General features: G+C 35.5%; 1 protein-coding gene across 4 annotated transcripts in view; it reads right to left on the bottom strand.

Moving 5' to 3' along the window:
* Positions 1-7,502: 7,502 nt before the first annotated feature.
* Positions 7,503-15,163, bottom strand: part of NUP35 (nucleoporin 35) — a 38,438-nt gene continuing 30,777 nt past the window's right edge. For all 4 annotated transcript variants that reach the window (XM_082466803.1, XM_082466804.1, XM_082466806.1 and 1 more), the window contains 4 exons: positions 12,570-12,639; positions 11,683-11,811; positions 10,454-10,618; positions 7,503-8,154 (listed from right to left, as the gene is read on the bottom strand). In XM_082466803.1, the coding sequence (XP_082322929.1) occupies positions 8,077-8,154; positions 10,454-10,618; positions 11,683-11,811; positions 12,570-12,639 (442 nt within the window). In that variant the 3' untranslated portion in view covers positions 7,503-8,076. The remainder of the gene's footprint in view (positions 8,155-10,453; positions 10,619-11,682; positions 11,812-12,569; positions 12,640-15,163) is intronic.

Below are 15,163 nucleotides of genomic sequence, written 5' to 3'. Positions count from 1 at the left end.
TGCTCCATAACCTACCTCCCTAAAACTCAGTAGCTTGAAACAACCATCATTTATTTTTATATCTCACAATCTTGTGAATCAGGAATTCACACAAGTTTTGGCTGGGTAATTCTGTTCCACGTGTTATGAATGGACTCCCAGTGATATTGAGCTGGCAGCTGGGCTCTGTGGAAGGGTCTGTGACAGCCTCACTCACATACTTGGTGCCTTCCTTGGTCAACTAGAAGGCTTAGTTTAGCTAAGTCCTTTTCCCATTCCATGTAGTCTCAGGCCCTTTCCATATTTCTCCCACAGGGTGATGGGTCTGCTTACCTGGCAGATCAGGACTTCAAGAGACCAAGGTGGAAGTTGCTCGTCCTCTTACAGGCTAGTTCTGTAACTGGCATAGCATCACTTCCCCTCTACTATATTGGTTAAACACACACACACACACACACACACACACACACACACACAGAGAAATAGATCCTGCGTCTCAATGTGCAGGAATGTCAAAAGTTTGCACCCATCTTTAATCCATCCCATACTCATTTTTTTAATAAGGGTAATTAGCAAACATATTAACCACATAATGTTTAATGGATGCTTAGTGCATGCCAGACACTATTTTTAGTGATTTATATGTATTCATTCATTTAATCCTAACAATCCTATAAAGAATATACTATCATTATCACCATTTTATAGATGATGAGGCTGAGGCACAAAAAGGTTAAGTAACTTGTCCAAGGTTATACAGTTATCAGACAGACAGGACTTTAAAACAGTCTCAGTCCAAAATCTATGCTTTTAATCTTTATAAAAAGAAAATTCCAAGATTCCAGTAACTTTAACCACTACCTTTCTTTTTAATATATAAATTTTTTTTTAAATTTTATTTTTGGCTGTATTGGGCCTTCATTGCTGTGTGTGGGCTTTCTCTAGTTGCGGCGAGCAGGGGCTACTCTTCATTGCGGTGCACAGGCTTCTCATTGCGGTGGCTTCTCCTGTTGCACAGCAGAGGCTCTAGCTGCGCAGGCTTCAGTAGTTGTGGCTCGTGGGCTCTAGAGCGCAGGCTCAGTAGTTGTGACGCACGGGCTTAGTTGCTCCGTGGCATGTGGGATCTTCCCGGACCAGGGCTCGAACCCGCGTCCCCTGCATTGGCAGGCGGATTCTTAACCATTGAACCATCAGGGAAGCTGCTAACCACTATCTTTTAATCAACCAGTTAGTAGTACAGTAATCTGAACTGCACAGGATATCAGAATGCTTACTGAAATTAATGTAAGGACACTGAGTCAAGAAAATGAGTATCAGATATCCACTTTGGAAAGCTATTTAAAATTATGTCAGAGGGATTATTTTCACCTTGAGTCATTTCCTTTTAATGACCCAGTCAAAATGTTTTAAGTTAAAATAATTTTGATTCAACTTATTTACTAATGTGAGGTGAATTTCCAAAACTGGATCTGAGTCACAATACCTACACTTCTGCTTCATTAACATCCAACAGTCTTACAAGCTCATTAAGAACTTTAACTTCAATCAGCTTTCTACATCAAATAGAATTCTCAGCCCTTTTCAAGCCTGTCTGAACCTACAATGTCTGCACAACATATACTAGTGTATTTTACTTTTAGTCTATTCCTACTTATTATAGGGATAAAAAAATGTATTGGAAAGTACTTGAGGTTTAAAAGAGTATTCATATTTAAGGCTAACTTTGTAATTCACAGGAGTGTCTTCATGCCCTAAATCACAGAGCTATTGCCAACCAATTCACAGGAAGTTAGAGAAACAGAGACTCACCTTTCTCCCTACTATCATAACATGAGAGTATCCAGTATTATGAATAGAAGGGAAGAAATATACAGAGCATTTGCCATTAAAGTTACACTGGAAATGTGAGATACAGATGAGCTGGAAAACACAAAGCTGAGAAAAATACAATCAGAACACAATGTCATCTAGCTCAAGATTTGTTTATGGCCATAAACTTTCCTTTACTTGCATGTTAGAAGATGAATAAAGCTGTGTATCAAAGTTAAACTTTTAAATATCAAAACGCAATGGAAGTATTTTAGTTTTTTTTCCTAGTATCTTTCTATTTTTCTATTATTCTTTCTTCATAGTGTGGGAAAACATGGGGGCTGGATAATCAAGAAAGGCAGTGAGACTAAGATAACTGGGTAAACAAGAGTAAAAAATGTCAGGGGAATGAGGGGAACACTAAGTAAATTAATCATCTTGAGTCCCAGAAAAAAGATCAAAGTCCCATGCCTTATTTCTGCTCTATCTCTAGCAACTAGCATAATGAATAAGACAAAATAAACATTTGACAAATGAATGGTAAGAACTTTAAAAGAGTTAGGATCAGGCAGCAAGAGGAAGGATGGAAAGGAAAAGTGCTCTTTAGATTTACAACACTTTATAAAACCTGATTAAGACATTTTGGAGAAAAGGCAAAACAACATTTCAGAAGGGAATGAGGGAATTTAACCACAAACTTTCAAGCTAGAAATTACTATCTTTTTAGCCAACAACGGTTTCTTTGCAGAACTTCATCCCCTAAAAACGTTTCTACATTTCTTCACTCTAATTGCCAAAAAATATAGTTGGTAACAAAACCATAGTTCTTCATCTACAAAAACATCCAACAACTCTGCACACATACACACAAAAGGAACCACTGTGAAGTTAGCAAGGCTTCCTAGAACCTTACCCTTTCTTAAATTTCAGGAAAACTAATTTCATATAAAAATGAGCAAGACCAAAGTAGTGAGGTCAAATCCCATACAACGTTATTATGAGAAAAAAAGAGAAGAATGACATCCCTATAGACGATGAAAGCACGCCAGAAAGACATAAGCCTAAAAAGATCAAACCTATAAACTTCTGTTTCAAACTGAGCTAAAAGACATCAATAAAATGATACAAGCATGAAATAAAAACATAAATCAGAATTAGACACCTAAAAATGATGTACAGAATTCAGAAAAGAATCAAAAACCAAAGGAAAAATCATTTCAAAATGAAGACTAAACCAGAAGGCACACAAGACTGAATAAATACAAGAAATAAAGACTTAAAGGAAAAGGAGAGTGAAAAGAAGGACAACTCAAAAAGATACAGAAAGTTTTTTAGTTTCTCTCACCTCCAACTGAGGAAGTAATTTTCAGTGCCACAGCAAGTCTTCCTCATTTTTCGGAGTGCACTGAAGAAGAGGAATACAGTGATATTTCCAAGGGCTGTTAAATTCAGGGTCTTAGTTGACCTGATGAGTCAAAATGTTCTCATGGTTCCTGTTAAAGTGGGGTCATAAGGAAGCCAGGTGACAGAACCTTAGCCCATGTCTGTCTCACAGTAGGCCAGTCACAATATATAGTCAGAGAACTCTTGATCATTTGAACATTGTGCTGATCCACTACATTGATGGCACCACGTTCACTGAACCTGCAAGAAATAAGTGGCAAATACTCTGGACATTCTGGTAAGGTACACGTATGCCAGAGGGTAGAAGGTAAACCACAAAAATTCAGGTTTACCACATTGGTGAAGTTACGAGTCCAGTGGTCTGGGGCACACTAAGGCACCTCTTCCTAAAGGATAAATTATTGCACCTTGCTCCTCCTACCATTAAAAAAGAGACACAGCACTTGGTAAATCTCTTTTTGGTAGGCTTCTGGATTTTGGAGACAACCCAGTATCAATAAGAAAGTGCTTCAACCCATTTCTCAGGTTACTTAGAAGATTTTAGTGGAGCCCAGAGTGAGAGAGGGCACTGAACAAGTGACTTAACACCTAATCATCAATTACATCATAGCATATGAAATACATGACCAGAGCTGTCCCTCATAAGCTCGGTACTGTCAGATCCACGAAGCCCTGAGACTGAGCCAGCATAACAGTAACCCATGGCACATTCAGGTTGGGGCACAATGAGGCCCACATGCTCCCAGTTTCATGACAAGGTGACCCAGAAGCCCATGTCACTTACCTCCAAGACATTGAACACCTCTCCCTCAACTCACAATCTATGACTTGAGTTCACTACCATCAGCTGACAGGAGAAAAAAATCCAGGCTTGATTTAGACAGATCGGCTTGATATGTTGCTGTAAGCCAAACCCTGACTGCTGCCGTATTAGATTCAGAGTGGACTTGAATGACAGTGATGAGGGGAAAATCCACCCAATGGGCTGAGCTTCAAGCAATAAACCTGGTCAGCACTTTGGTCTAGTGATGTGATGTCAAAATTAATGCTCACCACAGACGTTATGTCAACATCTTCCTAGTTATTTAGCTTGTCTGAGCACATTCTCTAGTCCACTTCTCAGGAAGCGCTCAAAGGAAATATTTCCTGAATTCTTGCATATTGATATTGTCTGAGCAATGACTTTTATACTTAAAAATCAGTTTCATCAAAAACATACATGTAGATGCAGAGAAAAGACTGGTGGTTACCACAGGGGAAAGGGGGGTGGGGGAAGGGGAAATGTGTAAATGGGGTCAATTGCATGGAAACTAGACTTTTGGTGGTGAGCATGCTGTAGTGTATACTGAAGTCAAGTTACAATGTTGTACACATAAAACATAGATTATAAACCACTGCTACCTCAATTTTTTAAAAGATCAGTTTTCTTAGATATAAAATCTGCTCACATTTTTTTCCAACAAATATCTTAAATGTTATCATTTTCTCCTGGCACAGTACTGTATTTAAGTCTTGCTTTTTCTAAGTCACTGTTTTCGTCTAGATAGCCAAACCCAGTTTATACCTGGGAAAATATTCTTAGGTAGACAAGATGTTCTTTCAATATGTAGCTCCAAATATTCTTTTTCAGCATTCTTCATATAGTTTTGTTCAGTATATATATTTTTTTAATCTCTAAAATGTCACTTTTCTATAAATCCTTTCTATACCTTTTCTGATTTCTAAAGCCATCATCCTTTTTTACATTGTATTTCCATAAGGCATTATCTGTTGTTCATCTACTTTTGTGTGTATTCTCGTTTAGTCCTCATTTCTAAATTTTTTCCCTTTATTTCTAGTATTTTCCCAAGTTCTTCAAATTCTGATTTTTAGTATCCTTTCATATTTTGCAGCATTTCCAAAACATCTTAGAACCTATTTTTAAATAACAGGTCATAATTTTGATCTATTTTATGTGCACGCCTTTCTGGTGTGCTTTCAATGTCTATGGGAAATTTTGTTCGTTATTCTCTTTATTTTTTATAAACAACTTTGCATGACTATACTTTTTTTTGGTTTTTTTATTTAGTTAGTTTTGGCTGCATTGGGTGTTTGTTGCTGCACGCGGGCTTTCTCTAGTTGCGGCGAGCGGGGGCTACTCTTGGTTGCGGTGCATGGGCTTCTCATTGCAGTGGCTTCTCTTGTTGCAGAGCATGGGCTCTAGGCACGTGGGCTTCAGTAGTTGTGGCTCACAGGCTCTAGAGCACAGGCTCAGTAGTTGTGGTGCACGGGCTTAGTTGCTCCACGGCATGTGGGATCCTCCCAGACCAGGGATCAAACCCATGTCCCCTGCACTGGCAGGCGGCTTCCTAACCACTGCGCCACCACAGAGAAGTCCCATGACTACAGTTTTACGTTACTTACTTATTTTTGTGTGAAATCCGCTTTTCTGAACTTTAAAATGAGGCTTGTTTCAAGGTAACTTTTCCAGCTTCACAGATTCTACTGTTTCTGTATAGTACTGGAAAATGTGGCAGTTTGTTTCCTCAGATTTTCCTGGCTTTCACTTTTGTTTTGTATTTTTGTTGGTTTTATTGTATTTTTTAAGTTGAGATACAACTGACATATAACATTGTATAAGTCTGAGGTATACAAAGTGTTACTTTGATATATTTATGTATTTCCTGGTTCTTTTTAAATAAAGGATGTGATGGATAAAAAGACAGGTAAGATACAATACTGGGTAAAAATAAGGAACCCAAACATAGCGAACAAATATTTTTAGCCAGAAAGCAAACTTCATGCTCCACAGAGGTTTACGGAAATAAAATGCCCTCTCAAAAATAAAACCCACAGCCCTTTTACAAAAATGTGTATAACTCAAATACAAATCCAACAGTTTAATAGGAAAAGTATCCAGATCTACCTTGAATAATTGAGTTCTGTATGTTAAGGAAACAGGATATAAAATATACTCCTATTTTAAGGTGGAAAAAACTTCAAAAGTTTCAGACGAAAAATACTCTATAAATGTAATGATAAATGGATTTTCATCCATGCCAGTACATTCCTCAGTTTCACTTCATCTCAGAGAACTAAACAAGTCTTCAATGGTAGTTTGCTGTGATTTAAAAAGGATATCAAAACCTTCTATACAATGTGTTATTTTAGTTATTCTTTATAAATATGTATTAAAGATAAAGAAAGAGGCAGATTACCTAGGTACATGTATTATGGTGAAATATCATGTCAATTAAAACCTCCTTTTCATACAAGTGCCAGCTTGATGAGGTTCTCACTGGCCAAGGAGGATAATTTGAATAAAAGAGTGATGACTGCAAGTGACTGAAACAGTGAATTAAAAAAAAAAAAAGCCGTAAGTGCATAGTGATACCAAAGGAAAAAAAATTTTAACTCAGGACAGCAGTAGAGGTTGGCAGGGCACCAAAAATAACTCTGAAAACTGATAAAGGAAACGAATTAAATATTTATCCTGCTATCCTGGTATGAATGTATTCCATGATAACCAAATAGCCCTAATGGATGGATGGAACAAGGTTCTTCTATATGAAAGAATTCCAACTAATAAATGCAACAGGAATGACAGGTTTGGAAAATCCTCAATTTGCAAATCTTAATGAAATAACTGATTCAGGCAAGCATCATTAATGCATGCTTTTAAATACATTATGTAAAAAGTTTACGGGGAACTTTCCAATGATGGTGTTTGGCTTTTGCCCGCATGCCCAATGAACAACCTGAGGACCATTAAAAGTGGGACAACCAGAACTAAATGCCTCATGGTTGAACATAAAGTATACCATACTACTATCAAGTATTCTTGCTCAAAAAAATGAGATTGCAGAATCTAATTAACCTTGTCTAGATATAACTTCTAGGATATGGGACAAATGACAGAACTAGTTAAACAAGAAAGCTATTCTTGTTTAGATCAAATTCAGTCTGTGGGACACTCTTGAGGCAACTCACATGGTTCCTTCAACAAATCATGGTGTACTGAACAGTGGGGAAGAGCAGGGGAACTCTAATTTAAACTTCAAGACACTCCAAAGACAAAACCAAATACACTGTGTAGACCTAGTCTCGACAGAGACTCAAACAAACCAAACATAAAATTCAACAAATTTTGGAAACAATTGGGAAATTTTTAAAAGGACCGGATATTAGAAATTAAGAAAATAGTGATTGTTATATGGTTATTAAAGCTGGATTACAGGTGGATGGAGGTTCATGACATATTTTCTCTATTTCTGCGAAGACTTCAAACTTCTTGTACTAATTAATAAACCACCCTTTCAAAAACTGCTCAATACATATAATTGACAAGTTTATTATCAAGAAACTTCAGTAGGTTTTTTAAAAGACTGTGTTGGTTTTACAAGACTGAAAGATGACAATCCATGACAGGACAAATATAAACAAGGATAATTAAAATATTAAATACCATCTAAATTAAAAGACCAGAATTCAAATTGTTAATTATAATCTTTGTGTCTTGTTAGAATCAGCTGTACAGTTACCCTTCATGATATTCACCTCACCAACTCATGAAGGCTACAAAGCCTCACTACAAACTTAATTACATAATTTACAATAATCAATGAGTTTTTTGCACTTAAGCATGCACTGTCACAGAAAGCACAAAATCTTATATACAGGGATGTTTTGTTTCTTTAAAATGTATCTCAAGCATCGTTTAAAGTACGAGTTACAAATATGCTGTATCCTTTAAGAAAAAGGCTTCCAAAGGAAGTATGAGACAGCTATACGATACTGTCAAGAGTGGTTATATAACTAACCGAAGGAAACCCAGCAGTACCCTGCTAAGTCTGTTTTATTGTGGCAACCTTCTCCTTTGTAGCTGAGTTCTTAGCTCTTACTGTATTACCAGCCAAACATGTATTCCATTGCTTTGGATACAAGACTTTCATCTTTTTTTGGCGTTTGTCTGTCAGAAATAACCTATTAAAAAAAGCACACACAATTGTAAGGTTATGGTTTCTTTAGTATCACAGTCAATTCTTCAGTTAACAGCTAATTTAAAAATGCCAAACACTAAAGTGGATTTGCAGCAATAAATTGTATATTTAATAAAGACCTAAGTGTAAAGCCAGACACTATCAAACTCTTAGAGGAAAACATAGGCAGAACACTCTATGACATAAATCACAGCAAGATCCTTTTTGACCCAGCTCCTAGAGAAATGGAAATAAAAACAAAAATAAACAAATGGGACCTAATGAAACTTCAAAGCTTTTGCACAGCAAAGGAAACCATAAACAAGACCAAAAGACAATCCTCAGAATGGGAGAAAATATTTGCAAATGAAGCAACTGACAAAGGATTAATCTCCAAGATTTACAAGCAGCTCATGCAGCTCAATAACAAAAAAACAAACAACCCAATCCAAAAATGGGCAGAAGACCTAAATAGACATTTCTCCAAAGAAGATATACAGATGGCCAACAGACACATGAAAGAATGCTCAACATCCTTAATCATTAGAGAAATGCAAATCAAAACTACAACGAGGTATCATCTCACACCAGTCAGAATGGCCATCATCAAAAAATCTAGAAACAATAAATGCTGGAGAGGGTGTGGAGAAAAGGGAACCCTCTTGCACTGTGGGTGGGAATGTAAATTGATACAGCCACTATGGAGAACAGTATGGAGGTTCCTTAGAAAACTACAAATAGAACTACCATACGACCCAGCAATCCCACTACTGGGCATATACCCTGAGAAAACCATAGGTCAAAAAGAGTCATGTACCAAAATGTTCATTGCAGCTCTATTTACAATAGCCAGGACATGGAAGCAACCTAAATGTCCATCATCGGATGAATGGATAAAGAAGATGTGGCACATATATACAATGGAATATTACTCAGCCATAAAAAGAAATGAAATGGAGGTATTTGTAATGAGGTGGATGGAGTTAGAGTCTGTCATACAGAGTGAAGTAAGTCAGAAAGAGAAAAACAAATACAGTATGCTAACACATATATATGGAATCTAAGGGGAAAAAAAAAAAAAAAAAAGGTCATGAAGAACCTAGTGGCAAGACGGGAATAAAGACACAGACCTACTAAAGAATGGACTTGAGGATATGGGGAGGGGGAGGGGTGAGATGTGACAGGGTGAGAGAGTGTCATGGACATATATACACTACCAAATGTAAAATAGATAGCTAGTGGGAAGCAGCCGCATAGCACAGGGAGATCAGCTCGGTGCTTTGTGACCACCTAGAGGGGTGGGATAGGGAGGGTGGGAGGGAGGGAGATGCAAGAGGGAAGAGATATGGGAACATATGTATATGTATAACTGATTCACTTTGTTATAAAGCAGAAACTAACACACCATTGTAAAGCAATTATACTTCAATAAAGATGTTAAAAAAAAATTGTATATTTAAAAATTAAAATATAGGCTTAGTTAGAACATCCTTATGCTTTTAAGAATAACAAAATTGTATTCCTTTGGCAAGGCAAATTACAACTGCTCCTTAAATTAGTAAACTGAACAAATAACACAAAAGCTAAAAGAGGTAAGGACTTTAAAATACTGGTTTTAAAAAAAAAAAAAAACTAAAGGGAAAAATTAAACCAGTTCTAGAATGATCCCCAAATTTCAAGGGAAGTCAAACTGCCTTACTAAAGTGTTTTATTTGCTAATCTCAGGACCTGTGTCTGCAGCTAGGCAAGTTCAGAACTCCTGGCTAATTAAGCAGGCGACAATAACATACAGAATGACAGTCATAATACTTCTAGCATTCTTCAATGAATATAATGAACTTTTCCTTTAAGCTTTTTTGAAATGAGAAGTTTTGAAATGGGGAATGGTCAATGTTTTCTTTTGATAACCAAAGCTACTTCCAACCAGAGGTTCTTCATTTGCGACACCATCAAATTTAGTTATCAGTTTAATAGGGATTTAACATTCCCTCATGCCAGAGACATCCATAAGAGAAACTTTTTATGTATGCAACATACCTTAGAAAAAACTAAACTAATTAACTCTCAAAATGTTTTTTAAAATGGCAAAGAATTTTTTTAAAAATTAAAGATAAATTTCCAACTGGCTAAAATTCTAATTTTTAAAATAGGAAATTTAAAAATGCAAAGTTTATAGGTTTCATCAAGCCAATCAACTTCAGTAGGAAATATTTAATGGCATACAAATCAATCCAATGAAAAAGTTAAACATGTTAAGCATTGCAGCCTTTAAAGTATATTCTTTTATCCAATCTTTAAAATACCTGATAGTCACTAGTAGAAGCTTTGTATGCTGTAGCAAGAGGTCTCATGGTAGAAATCCTAGGAGTACTTCCAGGTTGGGTTGGTGTACCTAAGGTTTTGATTGGTGGTGTAAAGGCAACAGATGGAGATGATAAAGCACACCTGTCACTGTTTTCCATCACGCTCTAGAGAAATAAAGACAAAGAACTTCTCTGTTTATTAACATAATACATATCATCCACTATTACATCCTACTTACAAAGAAAACTTCATTAAAAGTAGCGTACTTTATTTAATTAAACTTTCAAATAACTTTAGGCTTGATAAAACAGTATGTGCTTCTTAGCTAGCATATGAGATCTAATGCTCAACCAGAAATCTCACTTGAATGACCTCAAATAGCCTCAAGAAAACTATAGACTATCAAGAGTGAGAATCTCCTAACAAACACTACGGAAAATCAGTAAGAAAAAAAAAAAGAATTCTTAGGGAAACTGAGGGGTGTGGGGCATCAAAGTCCAGTGCTTTTTAGTATCCAGTAAACCCAAATTTTCCTCTAGCCTCTGCAAACATCTGCTACAGCACAACGTAATAATTACACAACTACTCAGTAATCCTAGATTATGATAACAGGAGCCATGTCTGCTTCGTGCACTAGTGTGTATACATAAGTCCCAAGCACAGTGCCTGGTAGGTAGCAGAAGTTCACATAGATTTACTTAAAGAATGATCATGATTTTACAAGCCACGAAGTTTAAATTGTGCCCAGTATTATTTTATCAGTATACAAATATATAATAATATTTAAATATTTTAAGGTAGAAACGACTAATAAAAAGCTTCAGCTTTTAGAAGTTAACCCTCAGTTACCATTCATATAAAATATTTCATTCTGAAATAGCACCACGCCTTTGAGGTAAAGAATTTGATGTTGCTTTGCACAAAAAAGGGAATGGGTTAAAAGTTAAAAGACCTAGAATGCAGGCTTCACCTTAACAACTCTGGGAAAGTTACCTAATTCCTCTTGGCCTCTTTATCTGTAGAGTGAAGGGGTTGGGATGTATTACCTCTAAAGTCTTGTGACTAAGTATCTCTGACTTACCATAAAAGAGTGCTGTAACATCATCCATCACATTTTAAAAAATAAGAGGCAAAAGTGAAGCAAAGTGACATAACCACCAATGTTAGTACTCAGACTTGTGCACTGTATATAAATTAAACTATTTTCCTTACATCAGCAATAACTTACTTTATCTATACATGGTTTTACACCAATCATGATGGACTCTCCAAAAATTCTCCCATCTTTGCTTAAAGCTTTCCGGGCCTGCAGTTTAGATTGATAACGAATATGCATCCAATTTCCTGTGTTAGACATCTGTAAAAAATGAAGTTTTCTCTTAAATTAAAATACAAAGTATATAAAATTTAAACTTAATGAGTTCTATTAGAAAACAGAAACATATGAAATAAATCTGCTTCCACTTTTTATTTGATGCCCTGTAAAAAGCTGTATACTAGGATTCAACAAAAATCCTATTAAACAATTTCAATACATTTCAACAGTTCTCAAATCTCTTATATAAAAAATATGTGACAAATATTCTCTGAAAGCAAAGTAATTCTCAAAAGATAATGTTTCTTATAAAAAGATCTTATCAAGACTTGCTATGAAATTTTTTAAAAACTGTATTCATCAATCTGATTTTGTGTAGGAGTTAAGTCAATTTCTACTAATAGAAAAAAGATTTGTTATTTATAACTTGCAAGCTAAATAAGCTCTAAGAACTCTAAGTCGGAAACATCTCCCTTTTGCTTTATCCCCAATAAAACAAGCTCAAATTGGAAAACTTGGCATGATCTTTTTTAAGAGACTGTGAAATATTTTTAAAAGGGGGAAGCCTGAAAACTCTCACTCTCTTGCTTCTCTCTTTATCCCTTTTTATCAAATACTATGCAACTACCAGCCTTCCAAACTCCAAAAGATAGATACATCCTATGAAAACCTTAAAAAAAAAAAGAAAAATTTTTAAGTTTGGAAGAAAACCAGACAACACTCAGCAGCAAAGTTTTCCCTCAATTCACAGGTTATCTTTCCTCAGCCTAAATCTTGAAATGAAAAGAATTAAGACTTACCACATGTTTTAAGATATTTCCATACTGTGCAAATTGTAATAATATATAGGAAGCAGATGCTTGAGGAAACCTGGGGTTGGGGGGGACAAAAAATTGTCTGAAAAGTCAACTTCGATAACACAAATGCAAATTACCTTACAAGTGTTTCACGATAAACTCCCTGTAACTGTCTGGTACATTAATAAGAGACCCTGATCATCCTGTTTTCCCCTATATTAGCTAAATCTATTCATTTGCCCATCACCCAAAAGCAAATTATGTTAAAATTAGTTTTGACTCAGCCACTTTTCTCCATCCCCAAATTCCACCTTCTACTCTCACTGTCATTATCATAATCCTTAGAAAAGTACTATGAAGTTACAGTTCTGTAAATAACTTATTTTACATGGGTGGGTGTGGGTGTGTGCGTGCGTGTGCGCACATGCATGAGAGAGAGAAAGGGAAATGTTGCGATATACTGCTATGGTTATTAAAGGGGAAAGAACTTTAAATTATATAGAATCATATCAATATATATTGAGCACTACCTGAAAATTCAGAAACGTATTCCTGAAACAAAAATAAAGTCAGAACCAGTATCAATGGTAAACAATCAATTAAAAGGATGGTTACCAAAATTTTAATAGACATATCTCTGTATGGGAAAATTTTAAGTGATTTTTACTTTCTTCTTTATAAAGTTCTATATGCTTTGAATATTACAATGAGATATAACTTTTATAGTCCAAATAATAAAGCTATTTTCAGCTTGAAAATCTGGAGTTTCCTTAACCAGTAACTTCAGTTATCTGGAGTTTGGATTAGAACCCTAAAGGAAAAAATGTAAGTCACAAAAATAAATGAGAAACTCCACACGTTAAAATCTATGTGACTAAAATACTCACTGCATTCAGGATTGGAAATTTATTTTATGTTACGTAAATTTGGATACAAGATTTCTAATCCCAAAGAAAAACAACAAATGAGTCAGGGTGCCTACAAAGCAGAACCAAAAAAAAATTAAAACGAAAGGGAGAAATAATGGTTGCAAGTGATGCAGGCACTTGAGAAATAAAACATAATTCCAAGAGTCTAGGACCACTCTGAGTAGAAGCAGTCCAATATCCTGTCAAAGAATCACCCTACAACAATAAATGATATTTCATGATGACCCTGAGTCAGCAGGAAAAAGTTAAATTATCAAAGGAAGATATATAATGTATTTTAGATGTACTTCCCTATAGATAATCAAAATAAAATATTTTATCCCTTAGAAGAAAATGTTTCTGTTCTTGCAATTAAACTTATATGCAGGGTTACTGAAACATAAAACCAACAGAAAATAAATAGCTGGGAAAGTGTACATCTTAAAAATGAAGGGCTAACAGAAGTACTTCAAGTAATTTATCCAATTACTGAGGAATCTTAAAAGTGACACCATTACTACTGAACCTGAAAAACACTTGAGAGTGGATAGACACATTCAAAAACATACAGCCACTTACTTCACAAGAGAATACAAAAATTTAAACACATAAAAGGGAAGAAAAAAAAAGCAGCAGCAGCAGTCAGCCCAACTGCTCTGGACATATGGCTGAGCATGGGCTTTCTGGAGAACAAGGGAAAGCAATGACCCTGCTTATTACCTAAACAGAATCAGTAACAAAGAATCTCTCTGAAAGGTTACACAAAAAACAGGTGGCAATTACTGCCTTACAAGGGAGAAAAACTATCTGGGGGAAAAAGTGGGAAAGAAAACTTTTCACCATATTCTTACACATGCTTCTGAATTTTAAATAAATTGAATATATAAAGTCCACTAATATTTACTGTGCATTGTTCTTCCTTCAAGGAACTCATATGTTTTTATATTTTTTTAAACCCCAAAACTAAATATAGTAAGGTCCAGTAACAGTATGACACCACACTTTCAGAAACCAACCTTATCTAGTCCAGTATAAACCAATCACAGCCTGAAAATAAAAGACCTGGGTTTTTGATGAAGCTTTACTAATAACTAGATGTAAGCCTCTGAGTAAATCACTTAATCTGTCTATACCTCAGGTTTCTCATATGTAAATGATGCAATATGATCTCTAAGACGCTTTAAAGTACTTTATTAGATCTAAAAATCTATCCAAATGCATCTAGGACTGTCATGCACAATTTCTATTAATATTCAATATTCTGTAGCTAGAAAGTATCAACCCTGTGACACAGTATGCATATATATACAAATGAAATTCAATCTGTTAGTTCAAAACTGGTTAAGCCCAATATAAGCATAGACACAGTCACAACAAAGAGAGAAAGGAGCTTCCTAAGTCTAAAGGGACAACCCTCTTCCAATATCCAGCAAATATGCTGAAGAGAAGATAATCTGAGAAGAGGCATACAGATAAATGATGGAAAAACTATTAAAAATCAAACATTACTTAATAATATACATGCTGAAATGTCAAGGTAGTTATGTACTGATGTCTGCAACTTACTCTGAAATATACCAACAACAAAAAAGATGAATTAATGGTAGATAAAACAAATGTAGCTAACTGTTAACAACTGCAGAATCTAGGTGATGGGTATATATGGGTGTTTGCTGTGCAATTGTTTTA

Source organism: Balaenoptera physalus (genome assembly GCF_965194825.1).
Source record: "Balaenoptera physalus genome assembly, chromosome: 6".
NCBI lineage: Eukaryota > Metazoa > Chordata > Mammalia > Artiodactyla > Balaenopteridae > Balaenoptera > Balaenoptera physalus.
Note: the sequence above shows the minus strand (reverse complement) of the source record. Positions and strands in the feature narration are given on the sequence as shown.